The sequence below is a fragment of the Echeneis naucrates genome, chromosome 11 (assembly GCF_900963305.1).
Source record: "Echeneis naucrates chromosome 11, fEcheNa1.1, whole genome shotgun sequence".
In the NCBI taxonomy this organism is placed as follows: domain Eukaryota; kingdom Metazoa; phylum Chordata; class Actinopteri; order Carangiformes; family Echeneidae; genus Echeneis; species Echeneis naucrates.
The window spans coordinates 4,684,514-4,702,782 of record NC_042521.1 but is presented as its reverse complement, the minus strand read 5'-3'; the positions used below and the strand labels follow the sequence as shown (position 1 = coordinate 4,702,782).

Here is an 18,269-nt window from a genome sequence, read left to right as displayed (position 1 = left end):
ATGAACAATCAAACACACGTCGTCAACCCTTTGTTCCGCAAGCGTGTCCTGCAGCGTTTGTTTCTCGCCTTCATCAGAGGCCTTAAAGAAGTTAAAAAACAAAACAAAACAAAACAAAAAAAGAAAGCAGGCTGATGTTATTCAAAGCACGATAAATCAGCCACAACTTGCTGTAGCTGACACATGATGTACTGTGTGAGAGAGCTGTTGACTCATCAGGCTCATCTAAACTTACTGCGGGACGGCGCCTCAGGTTACGTTCCGGCCAATGTTTAACCGTCACTTCATCTACCATCTGACTTGAGATCAGCTCTGGTGAACAATGACATGACTCGCTGTGTCCTCGCTGCGAATAAGTTCCAGTAAAATCAGCTTTGCCGCTCCGGACGACAGTTATTTGAACCTGGGCCGCTGACCACATATTGTTTTTGGAGAATGGACGTCACGGTAAAGAGGAATTCCACCCAAAATGTTCACGTCTCCTTTGAGCACTAGTCCATATCTGTTTGTGTGTGTCAGTGTGTGTGTTTGCAGCGCAGTATATCTCCCACAGCTCAGGTCAGCTTCAGACAGACAAATATTTCATTTGATCCAGAACCGGCGATATGGAGCTGACACAGCTACTGAAGGTCAAAAGTGCAGATAGAGGTCACACACACACACACACACACACCAAAAAAAAAAAAAAAAAAAAGTCACATGACATCACTCCTCTGCAACCCCCCCCCCTCCCAATCAGAAAAGGAACAACTCCGTCATCTCCGAGGGGGACTTGTACAAAAAAAGGAAGGAAGGAATCAAGGAAGAGCATGAGGAAGTGAGGGAAGGAGGAGTGCCGTCTTTCTGAAGTCCGGAAGAGCTCTCCCTCTCTCTCTCTCTCCCTCCCTCCCTCCCTCCCCCGTCTTCTCCACCCCATCATCTGTCTGCGGCAGCAGCGGCGGCGGCGGCGGCGGCACGAGCCCCGGTGCCTCGGCTGTTTGTTAGACCTGCACACCGCGGCCGTGCATTTGGATGACCTGGGCTCTGAGGGTCTGGATGGCAGCCAGTATCAACTTCTGGTGCTCCAGTGAAGTGATGCCAAGGCTCAGTACGTCTCTGTGTGGCGCAGGGATCAACATTTACCATGATTAGTGAGAACTATGGGAAATTTATTGGACTCTACATCACTGGCTCAAGTTGGTGACTTCTAATTATTTTACGCTCAGATTTAAAGGGTCACTTATTAACACTTTATCACTCAGAAACTTAGAGCTCATCTGTTTCATCGGATGAAGCATTGCCTTGATAAAATATGATTCAAAGTGGATAGGTCACATTATATTTGTCGACAATCATCATCTCATTTTTCCAGCTGATGGAAAAAAATGATTTATAGGCCCTTTGAGAACTGTTTGGCATATCCAGAGGAACTCTTTTAAAGATGAGTTCACAGTGCTCTGGTTAAAGAGTTTCCAATCTATCACACCTGACCACCTGAGTTGTTGGTGAGCGGAGCTCTGTGCACCTCTACATCACTGCAACAACCAAGATAAGAGTTTCAGCTCTTAAAGTTTCTATATGTGTAAATAAACGTCTGTTAAACTGTACATTTTATCCATAAAAGAAAAAAAAAATATTTTTCAGCAGATCGCTTATCAGTCAATCTGCTGAAATTGTATTTCCTCCCTCAATCAAAAGTTTAAATTGTAAAATAGTTTTTTTATTTCCCTGGTTAATCCCAAACCAAAATTATATTCAGTTTGGTATTAAGGTATTAAAGTCATGTAAAGAATTTACTGGATTGATAACGCTTCCTTAAAAAAACAAAACGAAAACCTAAACCTGACATGTTAAAAAAAAAAAAAAATAATAAATCCAATATCAATATCACCAATATCAAGGAAAAGAGTGGAATCGTACTGATTTAATTACCTGGTCTTATTCAGTAACTGGGCTCATTTATCCAAAAGAGGAAATGAAAGGTCACAGACATCGTCTGGAATAAAACTACTCACTGTACAGTCATTCGTGCCACCGACTCCAAGTAGCAGTACCCCGCAGCAGTGAAGTTGTCTTTGTATCGGCCCATGTCCACCGCGTCCAGCCACTCGCCCACTGAGTTAAAGGCCGGGAAGGAGGGGAGAGGCCTTTCTGCTAATGTAATGGATGAACTCAGGGTCCTAAAGTGGAACAAACAGAGATTGGAAATAAATGAAATCAACTTACAGAGCCATCCATTTACTGATCCTGTAGATTACCCCCCCCCCCCCCCCCCCGACCGTACCTGCGTGCCAGTGTGGACGAACCGATGCCATCCGGGGAGCGAATGCTCTTGCTGAGGGCTGAGTGGATTTGGCTGAAGCTGGGCCTCTCTGTCCTCTCCTTCTGCCAACAGTCCAGCATCAGCTGATGGAGATGTGGGGGGCAGTTAACCGGAGCTGGCAGCCTGAAACCGTCCTCGATGGCCTTTATTACCTGCAAACAGAAATGCAGAGTTAATATCAGGTTAGAAATGTGAACATTTAGTGTAGTGACTTTCCAGTGCTTCTACTATAACTGCATAAATTCCCCATGTGCATGTTTGTGACTGTTAGGGCATTGTGGGGGAAGTGAATAAATGCATAGAAAAGTTATGTCCTACTTTAAAAAGTTGAGTAAGGTACTTAAAACCTTTTTTCCTCCCCTCCTTTAGTTGCCAAGAATAGCATCCGTTGGACAGTGCAGGTCCTACTTGGATAAATAAAAGCAAAGAAGTGCTGGGCTTTCATTTTCCCTCATCACTTATTCCACACCTACAATGTTTCATCGCGCGGTTCTACTTTTGTTACGTGAATTTATTTTAAGGCAGCACATATTTAACTTCACCTTATGAATCAAATCAAATGTATTTATATAGTGCCAAATCATAAAGTTACAAACTCAAACTCTTCATGGAGTTGTTAGAAAAATCCAAAATGTCCCTCCCAAGAGCAGCCAGCAGCAACTTCTCAACGATCACAGCTGTTCTCAATCAACACGACAATATGAAGCGAGGAAAAATTCGTAGCACTGTCTAAATTTGCAACGATGGCAGCATCCCGCAAAATAGTCAACTGTTATCAGTGAAGAAAGAATTATATTCTTGTAAAACCCTCAAGACTGACTAAAAGGTCACTTCCTAACATAATCAATGTTACTTAGCGTCGTTAACTTAGAGATTTGACTTGGTATGACAACAGTTGGGTCCTGACCCCATGAAATGTTAGAATGTTTTTTTTCTTTGATAAAATTAAAAACTAGAAGAGATTACACCTGAGTGTCACTGCAGCTCTTTATATGTTTTAGGAAATGATTCATCTCTGCTCAGCATTTTTTTATATAATCCTGTGTAGCCTCTCTTGTCTTGAAATATCAGCGCTTGAAAGCCAGACTTCCTCCAGACTTCCTCCATCAAACTAATATCGCCCCCCACCCCCTTCCGCCTAACAAGAGATTTCCTTTCAATACATCTGATAAAATGTGATATGCCCCTTCTCCTGAATCACTCTTAAGAAGCACAATCTCCTGAAAGCAGGAAATAAAGCTGGAGCGTAATCACAAAAAAAAAAAAAAAAACGACTTCCATCAGCAGCATTATTTCCGAAAACGCAGTCTGCCCACTCACCCAATGCCCCACTCCACCGTCCTCTCAGCCCCTTAAGCTCCCATCTCACTAAAGAGCGTTCATAAAATGCTTTTCAGCATTTGACATTTTCCATTTAATCAAAGCTGGTAGGTAAAGGGCACGATGGATCACAGGTGGACAGGCCCAGCAACAATTCAGTTATAATATAATGTATCAATTCAAAGTGGATTAATATCCCTGTCGCTCTACAAGCTTGACCTTTGCCCCTTCAATTGGAAAGTTTGATAACAGGAATTAGGCTGAGAGGAAATTTTCTTTTGCTTTGTGAAAGGGCACAGGAGGAGGTTGGGGGGGGGGTTGAAAAGCTTTGCTATTCTTGTGCCTGCTGAATAACTCATGCATATTCATTTTGGACATTCAAAACTGGAACATGATAATAACCCTTCGCACTGCAACTGCGCACCTATCCGGATAAAGCGTTGACTTTATTTTCTGGTGGCTTTCATTCGAAATGGCATCAACATGCTTTCAGACTTGTGACAAAAACCCCTAAAGTGATCACAATCTTTGGCAGCATTTCATTCCAGATGTGTTGTTGGCTTCAATAATTAGAAAATTTCAACAATCTGCTCTCATCTCTGTCTTGGATCATGCTTTCATTTGCACTTTAGAGGCATCAAAAAAGTAAAATAATAACTTTTTCTTTTTTTTTTTTTTGAAGGACAAAGATGTAGGAGTGGCCATGACAAAAACAGTGAAACCACCCACGGTGACTTTGAAATAACAGGTTGCAAAATTCAGGGGTCCAATCGACTGAACAATCTCTCCAACCCTCAAATAGAAACCGCTTTTACATTTCCTGAAAGAGGCTGAATTTTCCCGGAGGGATTTTCAACACTTTTAAGAGCATGATGGCAGGATGGGAACAGGCGGGGGCCACTGGAAGGGGGTCAATGCGTCCTTACGAGGAAACAGGATTGGTCATGGAGCTGATGCAGATTTAAAGAGGGGGGGACTTAGGCCCTGCGAAAGCTTTCAGAGCTACCGGGCTTCTTGGCTTTCTTTTAATAAGATCGAAGCTGGCCATGGATGCACAGATACAGAGTTCATTGATAAAGCGAATCAGAGGGAGGTGAAAGAGACAGGGAGGCTGGTAGAGTGCAGATATTACTATTAAAAAAAAGGAGGGAGGTTGAGTATTACTCTCCCCCCACTTACATCCTGGTTGCCCATATCCCAGTAGGGCCTCTCTCCATAGGACATGACCTCCCACATGACGATGCCAAAGCTCCAGACATCTGAGGCCGAGGAGAAGCGGTGGTACTGGATGGCCTCCGGAGCGGTCCAAAGCACCACGCTCTTCCCTCCGTGCTGTTGGACAGAGCAGGTAGAGGTAAATGGTACAGAGTAAAAAAAAAAAAAAAAAAGGGGTGCGGAGAGTTCACAAAAACCTCAAAGCTGTAATATTCTCTTTGAAATGCTTTGAATGCATTTTCAAAGGATCAAAAGAATCTTTAGTGGAGCGGGTTCACCTTGAGTGGAACCCAAAAATATCCAGAAGTAAAGCAGCTTTTTTTTTTTATTTTTTTTTTTTTAAGCTTAATTATGTGACTTCAAGCCTGACATGACATGTTAGCTCTCATTTGGTCTGAAGCTCATTACATTTAAAATAAATAAAGAAATAAAATCAGCCATACATGTGTGAATTTAATGACATCACTTCTTCATGAGGAGTCTTTCTCACCAGTGTGGTGTAGATAGCCTCGATCTTGTCCTCCTGAAGGGGCCTGAAACCGGACACCTTGCACCCCAGGTTGGAATTAACCAGCACCTGAGATAGAGAAAACAAACAGCTTAGTACCGGCCAAGTTTGGAGGAGAGACGATCTCTGCATGAGAACTCTAAAAAGCCCTGATGGGCAAAGCTCTTATCGCGTTGGGGATAATTGATTGTTTACAAGAGCAAATGGGCCTTGTTCTTCGTTTTCCAACAACGTGACCTACGTGTTTGGCAGACAGGATCTTTTAAAAGGGAGGGGGAAAAAAAAAAAAATCAAAACTGAAAAGTCTCATCAGTTTCAGCCTCATGCTCTTCTCAAATAAAAACCTACATCTGAGCGATCGGCTGATGTTTGCAGACAAAGACAAATTGCATTCTGTACGCCACCTATGAAAACAATAGCTGCAGACATACATCACCCCAAACCCCTCCGCCTCCCACCCTGCCGCCTCACTTTGTGTGCAGCCAGCCGCTTGTGGACGAAGCCCATTTCGGTGAGGTACTTCATCCCCGACGCCACGCCGGTCAGTATATCCATCAGCTGCATCACACTCAGCTGGCCCTCGTGTTTCTGGTGCGACCGGAGGAGGGCGGTTAAGACAGAGAGGGAAGGGGGGAGGAGAAGAAAGAAGACAAGAGAAGGGAGAAACTAAGGCAAGTGTACAGAATATAGTGACACATCTGTTACTCCAGTACAATGTTGTGCTCACTGAGCTGAATCCCTTCACTTGGAGAATAAACACAAACAGGCCATTAATTCATATCATTATAAAGCACGCCGCAGCAGCAGAGGCGCATAATAACAGTTTACAAGAGCTTACAGCATCTTTGAGCTGAAACACTCCATTTGTGCTTTAATTATGTTACATTTCCCTTAATACCGTAATAAGCACACATATTTCTGCTCCAGAACTTAAGGTTATTAGAACAAAATTCCTTGTGGGAGACAGTAATAGTAATAATAATAATAATAATAATAATGGGGCTTTGTTTTTTGTGAGTAGAATATGAGCACAACATGTCTGCATAGCATTTTAAGATAAACGCACAAACACGTGGAAAAGAAATTACCCTCAGGAAGGAATCTAAGGCTCCGTTAGACATGCTCTCCACCACGATCATCATGGTGTTACCTGGAGGAAGAGAGCAAGACGGTGAACGTGTGAAACTGGGGAGGGAGTGGAGGGGAATCAGGGGAGAGAAGAAAGTGAGAGCGGTAACAGAGATGGAGACACCACGGGAGGCGGGGGAGGAGAACACAGTGAGTCTAGTCCACTTGGCAGCTGGGCAGACATTGTGCAAATCCATTCTTCACTCAGTGAACTGTGGTGAAGCCAGGAGAACCTGTGTGCTATGCTGGCTGTCTCAGCAAGTTTAACGACCCTCAAGCACTCACTCTCTCTCACACACAGTCTGCAGGCGACGATATGCATACACACTACCCAAGTCCAGGTACTACACACATGCACAGCGGGATGTGTGCATGCGCGCGCACACAAACACACACACGTGTACCCCGTGTGCTCAGGTACAGATGGCAGGGATCCAATAGTGCTATGAAGCGCACAGAGGAGGATAATAACACTGCAGCAGTCAGAGGAACGAGGAAACAAGGAGAAAGGAAGAGAGGAAGATGGGAGGTTGATACAGTCAGATGAACCTCGATAGAGTGGAGACAACTCACTATCTCAGATTAAATATCCCGAGCGAGGACGATGGTTCACACAGGCATGTGGAGAAATGATAGTTGCGTTGTAATATTCACAACTCAAAGTTCTCTAAGAGCTTTCAGGAAGTCAGCCGAATCAGCCGCTACAATAAGACGGTCTGTCGGGTAATTAATGTTAGCTGCAGAGTGAATTACAGCTTAAAAAAAAAAAAAATAATAAATAAAATAAAAAACTGTTTGTTTGGAAGGAATGTGTTTGCAAATCCTGACAGAAATGAAGGAGGAGGAGGAGGTAAGTGCTGTCTGTGGCCTCTCGCAAAGAGTCTCTCACACACACACATCATTTGAATACATATTGAAAAGCAAATCCTTGAACTTGAACGTTCTCCGCTGTTTCGAGCAGTGTGGCAAAACTGTTTGATGGACTCAGTCTGGTCAATACAGTCAAGAGCTCATGAAGATGACTGAAGGTGAAAAACTAAAGAAAAGAAAGAAAGAAGAAAACTATCACGTACGATTGTTATCTCAGCCAACCGCACTGGGAGATGTTATCACCGAATTGGCCTGGGTTGACTACCGATACATTATTTCAATAATCGTCTTGTGTTATTTCCTTCTGACTGATCTCAGAGGCAGAAACAAATCTCTGTTTTTCATGAATATTAGAGAGCAGCTGATGCTTGTCCAACGTTTTGTTGCTGTAACACCCATCGACCTTCCCTCGGTGGAAATAAAAGGTCACTTTGCTTCTCAAGGCACCATAAACTACGAAGACAGTGTAATCAGACAGTTGAATTAGACTTGGACTAATTCAACAGAGTAGATAAACAGCGATATGCATGCAATTTGCTATGCTAATATATTTGTCATATATTACACAACACATACTGTGCGATGGCTCCGTTAAGCTCCAAGTTAATGGAGTTCACGTCTCCATTGAAATGGATTGCACTTACATTCAGTTTTCAAAGTTTTATTGATCACTTGAAACTCTTTACAATGGAATCTACGTGTTCCCAATGATGATACATTATGGGCCATTTGGGGTGAGACTGAAAAGAGCCAGCAACTGAACCGCCAACCTTTCAATAAGTGCTGAACCTAAAGAGCTGCGATAATTCTACAAGCAAAAAGGAATTTTCTATGACCTTTGGTGAATATTGTGGGGGATATTGTGCGAGCTGGGCATCAGTCTTTTGAATGCAGAGCTCTTATATTTACTCATCTCACTCATGTCTTCTTGCCCTGATCTGTATCACCGCTGAAACTTCATTTCATGGTTGCGCCAGTTTCTCTGTGTTTCTGCCCTGAAGTGAAGCTACTTCCTGAGATGATACTCCAGGGAGGTAACAAATCACTGTATTGCATTTCCTTTAGTGCTATAATATATAATTTCCTGTAATCCCGGCTTTGCCAGTAAAAAGGTGGAGCGGGTGATTGGTTATAACTCATAGGAAGGAGAGGAGGAAGCTCTCCCATCGTAATGGGACACACCCCGGTTTTTATGCCGCCTTGAATGAGTCGAAAGATTGGAGGAGGTGGTGGATGCTGTTTGCAGGTGGGGTAGTTGGGGCAGAGGGGTGGCAGGGGTTTGAGTGAGGGGGTGGGGGTAAGTGATGCAAAGCAGCTGATTTGTAGTCTAACAGCATGTGGGTGTGGATGTGCACTGTCTGCGTTCATGTGTTCGTAGATGTGTGAGTTCATGCCAAGTGAGAAGGCAAGAAAGCAGGTGTGTGTGTGTGTGTGTGTCAATGATAGTGAAAGAGAAGTGAGCATGTGGGACTGCTTTTGTGTTTGTGTGCGTGTGTGTGTACACGATGGTGGGAGAGATTGGAGTGGATCTCAGGGCCCTGCTGGGTCTCTAGCACCAATTACTGTACCCTGCACATCTGCTGCCATCCTACTGAGCACAGAGTGTGTTCGGGCATGGTGCCCTCACACACACACACGCGCGCGCACACGCGTATACACAAACCCCACACTGAGCATCACTGCGGCAGTAACAAAAACTTCACAAAGTCTTTAAAGCTTCTCCCTTCACCTGCCATCCCCATTAACCTCCACCTCATCTTCTCTGTCTCTCATGTCTCTTTTCTACTCCCCCCCACCTTCCCTCCCATCCTGTTTTCGCTCTAGGACCTCAATTGCTATCTGTCAGCGGAAAATGGGCCTTGATGTAGCCTGGCTGCTGCTAGCGCGGCGCATCCACCACGCCGCCCAGCTCTCTGCTCTTCAACTTCTTCGTCCTTTTTCCAGCCTCCAGCCTTCTTCACTGTGTGCACTGACCCCCCCCCCCCCCCGCCGCCGCCTCTGTGTGTGATATTAAAGAGGTTGGAGATTCCCAGAACTACCCGCCCACCCCATTCTCTTGTCTGTCTCCTTTGCTCTAACTCCAGTTTTCTTTCCATCTCCGTCCATACTTTTGCAAGAAGTGATGACCCCACTCTGCAGCTCTGATGCTGAAATCTTTGTTTTTTCTCTCTGATATGCCTGCAGCCTCACTTCTTTTGGTAATGGACATGATGAGCCCCCCTCCTTTGTGATACTGGAGTTGGTCAAACTGTCCTGTTTCTCTTTTGATCCCCAGGATTACCCCCCCCCCTCCTCCTGTGCATCCTTCCATCTTTACCTGCTCTCCTTTGTTTTCATGTTCTTTTTTCCGACTGGGATTTGCTTTCCTCCCAAACTGTTTGTCACCTTCTGCCAGGTCCCCCCCTCCCTTCTCACCGGTGGTGATGACGCCCTCCAGTCGGATGATATTGGAGTGGTCAAACTGCCCCAGGATGCCGGCCTCGCTGAGGAAGGAGCGACGCTGTTTGTCAGAGCAGCCGGCCCTTAATGTCTTTATAGCCACTGGCAGCTCTCTCTTACTGGGCAACTTGAGGCAGCCGCGACACACCTCGCCAAAGTCGCCTGTAGGGGGAGATAAGAAAACAGAGGTCATGGCCACTATTGTCGGGGGAAGAACCAGAGAGAAAGTGGAGTAATATCTGCACAAGGAACAAGAGAAAGTGAATAGGAATGAATAGGTGGGAAAAGGTTGGAGCAGAATCTGATGGTGAAATACAAAACATACTGTGGAGGAGAAGAGATGACCCAAATGGAATGACACTGTTGACAGACAGATATGAAACACAAAGGGATCAAAGACAGATCAAAGATGGAGTCTGGTCTTGGTGAAACATCAGCCAGTTCCAGGGCAAACAAAACTGCCGGCTCAATTTCTGGCAGAGATTAGATAGGTTGCCGGACTCGAAGATTTGGCTTTTCCAGTTCGTCTTCAGGCAGGTCGAGGGGAAAGTGCAGAAACAGGTGCTGTGACTGTGAATAGTCCCTGCTCTGTTCACTGCCTTTACTGTTGTCTGCACATTTGATGGCAGAAATGCTTTAGAAATCTTTTGATCTTTTACATTAAGTCAATTGAAATCCCTCTATCGTCTTCAAGTCGCACTTATGTGGACGAGAAAAAAAAAAAAAAAAAAAAGATTGTCAAAAGCGCAATTCTCCTGCTTTGTGAGATTCTGTACCTGTGTGCACAATTCTCTCTATTTTGATGCTTGAGTTGTCCAGTTCTTTGGCGAAGGCGTGCACGGCCTGCAGCAGGTCTTCACAGGTCTCTGGGTCAATGTAGGTCCTCCGAGTTGGGATCTTAACTACAACAGTGAAGAAACGGAAACACACAATAAAAAGATAACCTTCATAAAACGTAGAGACTCGTACTTCAGGGTCCACATGCAGTTTGTGCAAAGAAACACGATAAAAGTCTGAAGTCCCAGCAGCAAAATGTCCACAATACCAGAAGTGGATAAAAAGAAACTACTCTCAGATTCAGATATCATTAAACTACAGGAGCAAATAAATACAGCCAACAACTGTTTTGTTCGCATATAAATATGTGTGTGGCCCCAGTGGTACCGGCTCTCAGCACAAAGCAAAACATCCTTCATGTCTGCATTGCTTGGTGCTCCACTGAGGCTGCAGTCAGCGGAGAAATTGGAAACTCTGCCTTCAACAGAGAATTTCTCTCTCTCCCTCTCTGATTGCTGAACATTAGACCAAAATGTTGTGTCGAGGAAAAAAGCCTTTGCTCTTTGATCCGGGGACTAAAATCAATACTGGAGTTTTTACCACTTATGTCAGATAGCTTAAACATTTTCTACCATCAAACTCCACAACAAGTATTTTACTTTGACATCTTCAGCCAGTTATCTTGGGTTAGAATTACTAAACACAATCTGAAAGTTCTGCGTAAATTAAGATGAGCATTTCCTTTCCTTTGAAAAATAACAAAAAAAACTAAGAAAAACACAAAACACAAAAGTAGAGAAGCAAATCGAGATAAAAGGCTTTAGTCAGATCACATGGCTGTTCTGCTCGCTCCAAAATGTTATCTCGACAACACACACAATAACAGACCCACCATCGTCTTCAGTCAGAAACTGGGCCAGGACATAATGGGAAGTAAAACGCTGAGGCAAAGTGCCACGGATTGTTTGTTCCAGCTCTAAATACTCCAAAAAAATATTACAATCGTCTGTCCTCAAATCACACGACATTAAATAAATAACCCATCAAACCAAACATTGTGTGCGACAAAAACGTTTTTAATGTCCTTTCAAATGTCCTAAATTCATAACGCCGTTTTTACTTTTCCAATTTAGAAATAAATAGAAAGGATTGTGACCACCTGCCCTCATTTCATCCTCACCTCTCCAAGATCGCTACATTAATGATACAACAATTTTGTATTAACACTGACAGTTAGAGCTGCAAGTGTTATTGACCCCAACTGTTTGACTGCAAACCAAACAAAACACCGCACAGCCTCTCAGCACACCTCTTGTTCTCTTTATCAGCTGCCTACTGTATTCGTGCAACACTAACAACTACCAAATAAACCAGCCAATAACGATTACCTAATCAGTTATACTTTCCAATTAGATGACCTTAGACCCTTGTTATGACATTTTCCAGCTAATCTTCCTGGAAGACAGCTGGTGGTTTTCCCAAAAGCTGGAGCCGGGCCCTGAAATGTGGTTACAGCTCTGGATCGACCTGAAGGATCCTATACTGGCTACCTCATAACGGCTTATTGATCCACCACACACACACACACACTTGTTTGAGTGCACGAAACAAACTTGCACACTTGGGCCAAAAAAAGCTAAAAGTCCAATTATGAAGCAAATGAAACCTTTTCTATTCAAAGCCAGGTCTGAGAGGTGGATCGAAGACTCTTCTCTGTCAAATCGGGTTTTTAAACTCGCTGTTGTAGCTTAAAGAGCAACTGCACAGTACACACACTCTCACATGCAACGGAAAATGAACAGAGTAGGCTGGAAAGGTCTGCAGACATGACACACGCGCTCCATCGGCTCTGTGGCTGATTAGTTTCGGGGTTAACTGTGTCACAGCCATGAACGATTGAGGGGAAATTAAAGCATGCTCTCACTTGGCTACATAATCTTCAGTCGACCACAGAGTGAGCATCCTCAGCTGCAGTTATTTTTTTTTTATCCTTCATCGCATAAGGCCACAAAACTTTACATCATGCCTTACTTAGTGTCCTCCATTCATTTCCCCCGACACCCTCTCCCTTTGTTTCTCTCTTCCGTGCAATCAGACTCTGGATGTTATCTGAAGCTGGCCAATTAATGGAGATTGCAGATGGGTCCCGATCCTTTCCTCCAACCTCTATTTGCGTGTTTCTAGGTCACGTAGTCTGACATAAAACTAATGTTCTGAGCAGTGTCACTCATGATGGGTCTCTCCGTCTCTGCCAACTCACCTCTTCCCACTCAATCCCTCTCCTCTCTTACGGCGCCCTTCACACTCATTTCACCTCCTTTTTTCTCTGCTTTATTACTCACACAGTCATTTATTCACTTGTTCCCTCCTTTACGGCTGTGAAATGTATCTTAAGAGTTTGGCAGATGAACAGACGGGAGGTGGGGGCCTCTGTAGCTCATACACTTCCTGTTCTTGGCCAAGGCAGGTCCGCAGCACAATGAAAACACGTTGAATGGAGTCCGTGGTCACAAAACAAGAAGTGGACTCAAGAGAATGTGTGTTTATAAAGAGAACAAAAGAGCATCTTTTGTGTCCGTTCATGTGAGTGTCCATGATCTAAAGAGAAGGTGTGTGTGCTTGAAAAGCAGGCCAAAAGTGTGTGTGTGTGTGTCTGTGTGTGTGTATTGCATGCTTGTCATCTGTTGGCATGTCTTTGTTTGGGCAGATTTAATTCCCAGCCGCATGGCTTCGGCTCATTATTCATCAGGCATAGTGCTCCAGACCTCTCAAGAGGGCTCAGCATGCTGGGAGATTAAACAACGCCATTGAGCACGCACATCCACGTACCCACCCCCATGCACACAGAAAAACACACACGCATCCGCCATTTAGCCGAGCCAAGGCACGCACACTTTTCTCAGGGAGACAGGTAAGTCAAACTACTTTCATTCTGTCGCTGCTAAACGAAAAGCCGATTGAGAGTTTTTTTGAGTGGCGTTTTAGAAAAAGCTACGTTTACAACCTTGTACAACATCATAAGCAGCAACAACGTTTAAAGTCCTGTTTTGAGAAAGCAATCAGCCTCTGCCACCGCAGCCTGCCTTGTTTTGCAGCTTTTAACCCCCCCTTCTCCTGGTCTTTATCTTTCCCCTCCTCCTGATTTCAATCTCTACCCATCAAACACAATTCAGTCTGTCGGAGAGCTCAGAGTTGGCTAAGCATGCTCTCAGAATTAAGAATTAATGCCGCGGAGCAACCTAATGCCTCACAAGTCATCTGTAATGCACAGGCATGGCTGCGTTCACATAAATGCCAGCACGTGGAAAAGAATTTTCAAAAACGCACTTATTGGCAGACGTTCCCACAAGTTTGAACAGAAACACACAAAAGCACATCTGCGATAAAATAGAGTGATCACTTTTTCACTTACACTGGAAGTAAAGTTCCTCATCTCCCTCTTGAGAGGCTTTGCTGTAGCCGCATTGTCTACAAAGGGAAACAAAGACAGGCATCAGACGGTGTTTTCATCCCAGCTGGCAGACAAACAGAAACAAGCATCACACTCTGTTTATCTTGCAACATAATAGATTGTATAGAATGTGAATAACTGTGAGATGGGAACAAGTGAAGACAGGAGTATTGACAGAGGAAATGGAGGGGGGATATAGAGAGGACGCGTCCGGAAAGACCCCCGTGGCGACGGCGCTGATGAGCAACAGAAAGATCTGAGGCTGAATAAGTGGAAATGCTGCCTGATTTGAGTGAGCGAGACACACACACACACACACACACACACTGATCGGTCTGGGATGGATATGCTATTGCTGTTTCACCCTGATGGAGTTTTTTTTTTTTTTTTTTTTGAACACAAACTGCTTTCCACACGTATGTGCACACACGGTTATCTCTGAGCCGTCGCCACCACAGGGGTCTAGAGAGGAGTGAGTGCTCTATGATCTGACTGTTGATGGCTTTTCAGCTTAGAGGAAAACTTGGCTCACTCACACACACACACACACAGACACACACACTGTAAGTGACAGATTAACAAGTGGTGAAGAGATATTCTGTCCGGTCAGCATTGTGCTGACATGGATTAGAAAGAGGGAAGGAAAAAAAAAAGAAGACAAGTGGGGTATGAACAAAGAGGTGAAGAACGTATCGATGGTTGAATCCATCCAACATCATAATAATCCTTTAAGAAACAGGTTGCTGAATAAATATATTTTAGATATAACCAAGATACACAATATATGAAAGTACAAAGTCGTGAATAGTGACATTTTTTTCTCTGTTCCATTTTGTGCCTGTATTGGGGCGTTTATCACTTGTATGATGTACGTGTGTTTATATCTGCAAGCAAATTGTGAGGAAATAGTAATCAAATGTAGTTGTAGTGGCTGGTTTTCAACAAAAATGGACATAGACGGTCCTGCGAAGAAGCTGCAACTGCAACATGTCAAGTTAAGACTGAAGGAGCAGTATATGATGATTATTGTGTGCCTACAAAAATCTGTTGTTTAGCTGTCTATAGGCCTGTGTGTGTCTGCACTTGTTTGTGTGCGTGAGTGTATCTTCTCACGGAGTCATGTCAGCCACATTTAACTCAGAACCGGCTTCACAGAGAGCCTGACAGAGTTGCGTTGCGGTCGTGCTGTTTGCGTATTCATGCGTGCCTCGTGTTCGTCCTCTTTACATTTAGGCACGCATGAATATTTACTGTGTGGCCCGCGTGCGCGTGCGCAGGCATGGCTGCGATATTTTGCATGTGAGCGTTTGCGTGAGGAGACGCTAACGCAGGGCGCCGGCTGACATGTCCCTCAGCCTGTGCAGCAGCAGGGTCTGAGACAAGGTCAGGGCCTTGTCTGTCAAAACACACATGCAGCAACAGCTCCTAAGGGCAGGAGATACCAGACAGGGGAAAGGAGACAACAATTAATAGATAAGGGAGCACGGTGGAAAGGGAGCGAGGGGAAGAGCACAGGAGGGAGACGTGGGGGTGTGCCAGGAGAAACAAGATGCAATGTGAGGGGAGGGGGAAAGGAGAGGTAAAGGAGCAAACGGGGAACGTGGCAGTTCGGGAGATTAACAAGACATCTTAAGAAGTCGGGGGATGTAAGAGCAGAGGAAACGACAAGAAAATAAGAGGTTATGGATAAGAGGATAATTGGACAGAAGGGTATGCAAGGAAGGAGAAACAGTTGAAAAGGCGCACAGCGCAGCCCGTAAAGTACACGGTTCGGGGCGGAGGAAGAGGCAGGGATGGTGGCGAGGAGTGCAGGATGAGAACGGCTGCTGCAGATTTAGGAAGCAAGGCGGTGATGGAAAACTGCAGCTGAGGCACATGGTGGGGTGAGTTAAGGGACTGACAAGAGGCAAATGAGCAAAACAGGGAGCAGAAGTACGGAAATATCAGATTTAAGGGGACGAGCTGAGTGATGCGAAGGTGGCAAGGAGACAAGGGGGCGACTAAGCCTTGGAGATGGGAAATAAGGAAGGAGGAGGATAATTGGCAGGGCTGCAAGAAGGCAAAGTCCCATGACTTGATACCATTTCCATTACCTCTTTTGAAATGTCACAGATGTGACAAAAATGAAATAGCAGATGCAAAGTATTTCTTTTTGGTGAATGGCTTCGTTTCGGGTATGAATTCAACAGTAACAGTCTCCATCACATTTTTAAGTTCATCTGGTGTCATGGCAGAGTGCAGCGCTGAGGGTATGAGACGGAATCGGGCCAAACAGCTTGACAAAAAAATGGCAGGAAAAAAAAAAAAGGAGAAATGGTTTTGGGTTATTATCATTCTCTTGGGATGAGAAAAGCTGGAGAGAGGAGAAAAGGAAAGCACATAAGGAGGGAGGAGATGGAGGGACCACTGGGGAAATGAAAGAGGAATGAAAATGGGAGGTGGGCGGGGCAAAGGATAGCAGGGCTGTAGAGGATGGGGGAGGATAGGGCGATGGGGACATGCCAGTGTACCTGGGCATCAGCTGTGTGAAGGGAGGAAGAGGAGAGAGAAGAGGAGGAGGAGGAGGAAGAGTGGAGAAGGAGGTCGAGAGCAGCACCACACTAGCAGGAGTTACATTGGAGGAGCTCGAGCAGACACTGCTGGGAAGAAAACAAGGGAGAGGGTGGGGGTGGGGGGTGCTAACGTCAATCCTGGCTCTGCTTTCATGACGTAAAGAGATGGTCAATCAACAAAGTCTGACTGATGTCAGAGTCCTTTTTCTCAAATGTAATCCCTCATAGGAATATGTTGGACGCTACCAAAAAAACAAACAAACAAACAAACAAAAAAAAACACACAATAAGATAATCATACACGATCATTGCTGTGAAAACATATCTATTTGGTAAAAAAAAAAAAATAAAATAAAAATGTTCCAAATCAAAACTTTTTAGGAAAATTCTGGATCGCTTTTTCAATTTCACGCTTTTGAGGAACCAGATGGCAGAAAGGAACGTGTGGATGTCAAAACAGGGAAGATCCCCGCCAAATTCTCTGACTGTCAACTCAGTCTCAACAAATGTTCAATTTGGCACAAATTTTCATCCCAGTTTTGTTGTTTCCAGATTTTTGAAAGCTCATTTCAATTTGAATGCATCAAAGTAAATAATACATAATAAACGAAGACCGTCTCAACAGCTCAACATCTGGCCAAATGAGGGATGGAGTTTGTCATATTCTACAGTTTCGCTACCACCAACGAATTTGGAGGAAAACCCAACAAATGCTTTAATCTTGTTTCGTGACACTTTCCAACTTCCCACCTTCCTTAGCTTCTTAGCTTGGCTGTGCCTGTCAGCCCACAGCCCACTCCCTGCTACTGAAGATCTAAATCTCCAAAAGGGGGCACAGAAATATCAAAACCAAACAACACAAAAGAAACAAAACCAAACCCGCGACAATCACAACAACAACAAAAAACAGATTCTGGGCATTTGTTGACTACTTCCTGCTGCAGATGTTGCACACTGCAGCAAACAATACATTTTAATGGCTCAGGTAAATGTTTCATATTAGGTCATGACCAGACTGACACACACACACACACACACACACACACACAAAAAAAAACAAAAACTTATCTAAAGTGAATAAATAAATACTGTATTGATTAGATCAACTCAGGTTTTCCTACGTCTTGCGAACTGACTTCATAGCTCACTGGTTGTACTAAAATAGTTTTTAAGGACTTTGTTGTATGCAGAAAATGTATTTTGGTACCCAACTTTAAAAAATATCCTCAACATGCAAATCTGTAGCTATGTGGGAGAGAGGCTGGAAAAAAATCTCTCTGAATCATCATATCTTCCTTCGTTAACTGTAATAGCAGAAACAGTTGTCATCGTGATTTGGCCTGGCTGACGAGCTGCGCATGGAAATTGTTGCCCTCGTGCTGACGAACTTAAAAAAAAAAAAAGGGTTGGATGTTGTGTAAATGAAGCCCATTCACAGCTGATTCAATGCACTCCATACCTGAGATCTGCTGCAGAAGAAAGTGCAGTTATGGAAATAACATGAATAATGGGTGAGAGAGAGGCTGACAGGGTGAAGTGAGGCAGAGACGAATTAGGCCAGCAGAGACTTATATATGGAACACATGAAACTTAATAAAGCCACTTTCATCCAAAGTAAGTTTTATCCGCAAGTATGAGTCAAATTTTTTTTTAAGGTACATCATAGTGATACTAATGTTTTCTTCTCCTGCTATATGAAAACTGAAT

The 18,269-nt window shown here is 44.1% G+C and overlaps 1 protein-coding gene across 1 annotated transcript in view; it reads right to left on the bottom strand.

Moving 5' to 3' along the window:
- Positions 1–980: 980 nt before the first annotated feature.
- Positions 981–18,269, bottom strand: part of epha10 (EPH receptor A10) — a 94,855-nt gene continuing 77,566 nt past the window's right edge. The window contains exons 10-19 of the mRNA XM_029514805.1: positions 13,972–14,027; positions 10,559–10,684; positions 9,759–9,944; positions 6,434–6,495; positions 5,817–5,933; positions 5,328–5,414; positions 4,802–4,954; positions 2,264–2,454; positions 1,995–2,150; positions 981–1,095 (exon numbers count right to left, since the gene is read on the bottom strand). Of these exons, the coding sequence (XP_029370665.1) occupies positions 981–1,095; positions 1,995–2,150; positions 2,264–2,454; positions 4,802–4,954; positions 5,328–5,414; positions 5,817–5,933; positions 6,434–6,495; positions 9,759–9,944; positions 10,559–10,684; positions 13,972–14,027 (1,249 nt within the window). The remainder of the gene's footprint in view (positions 1,096–1,994; positions 2,151–2,263; positions 2,455–4,801; positions 4,955–5,327; positions 5,415–5,816; positions 5,934–6,433; positions 6,496–9,758; positions 9,945–10,558; positions 10,685–13,971; positions 14,028–18,269) is intronic.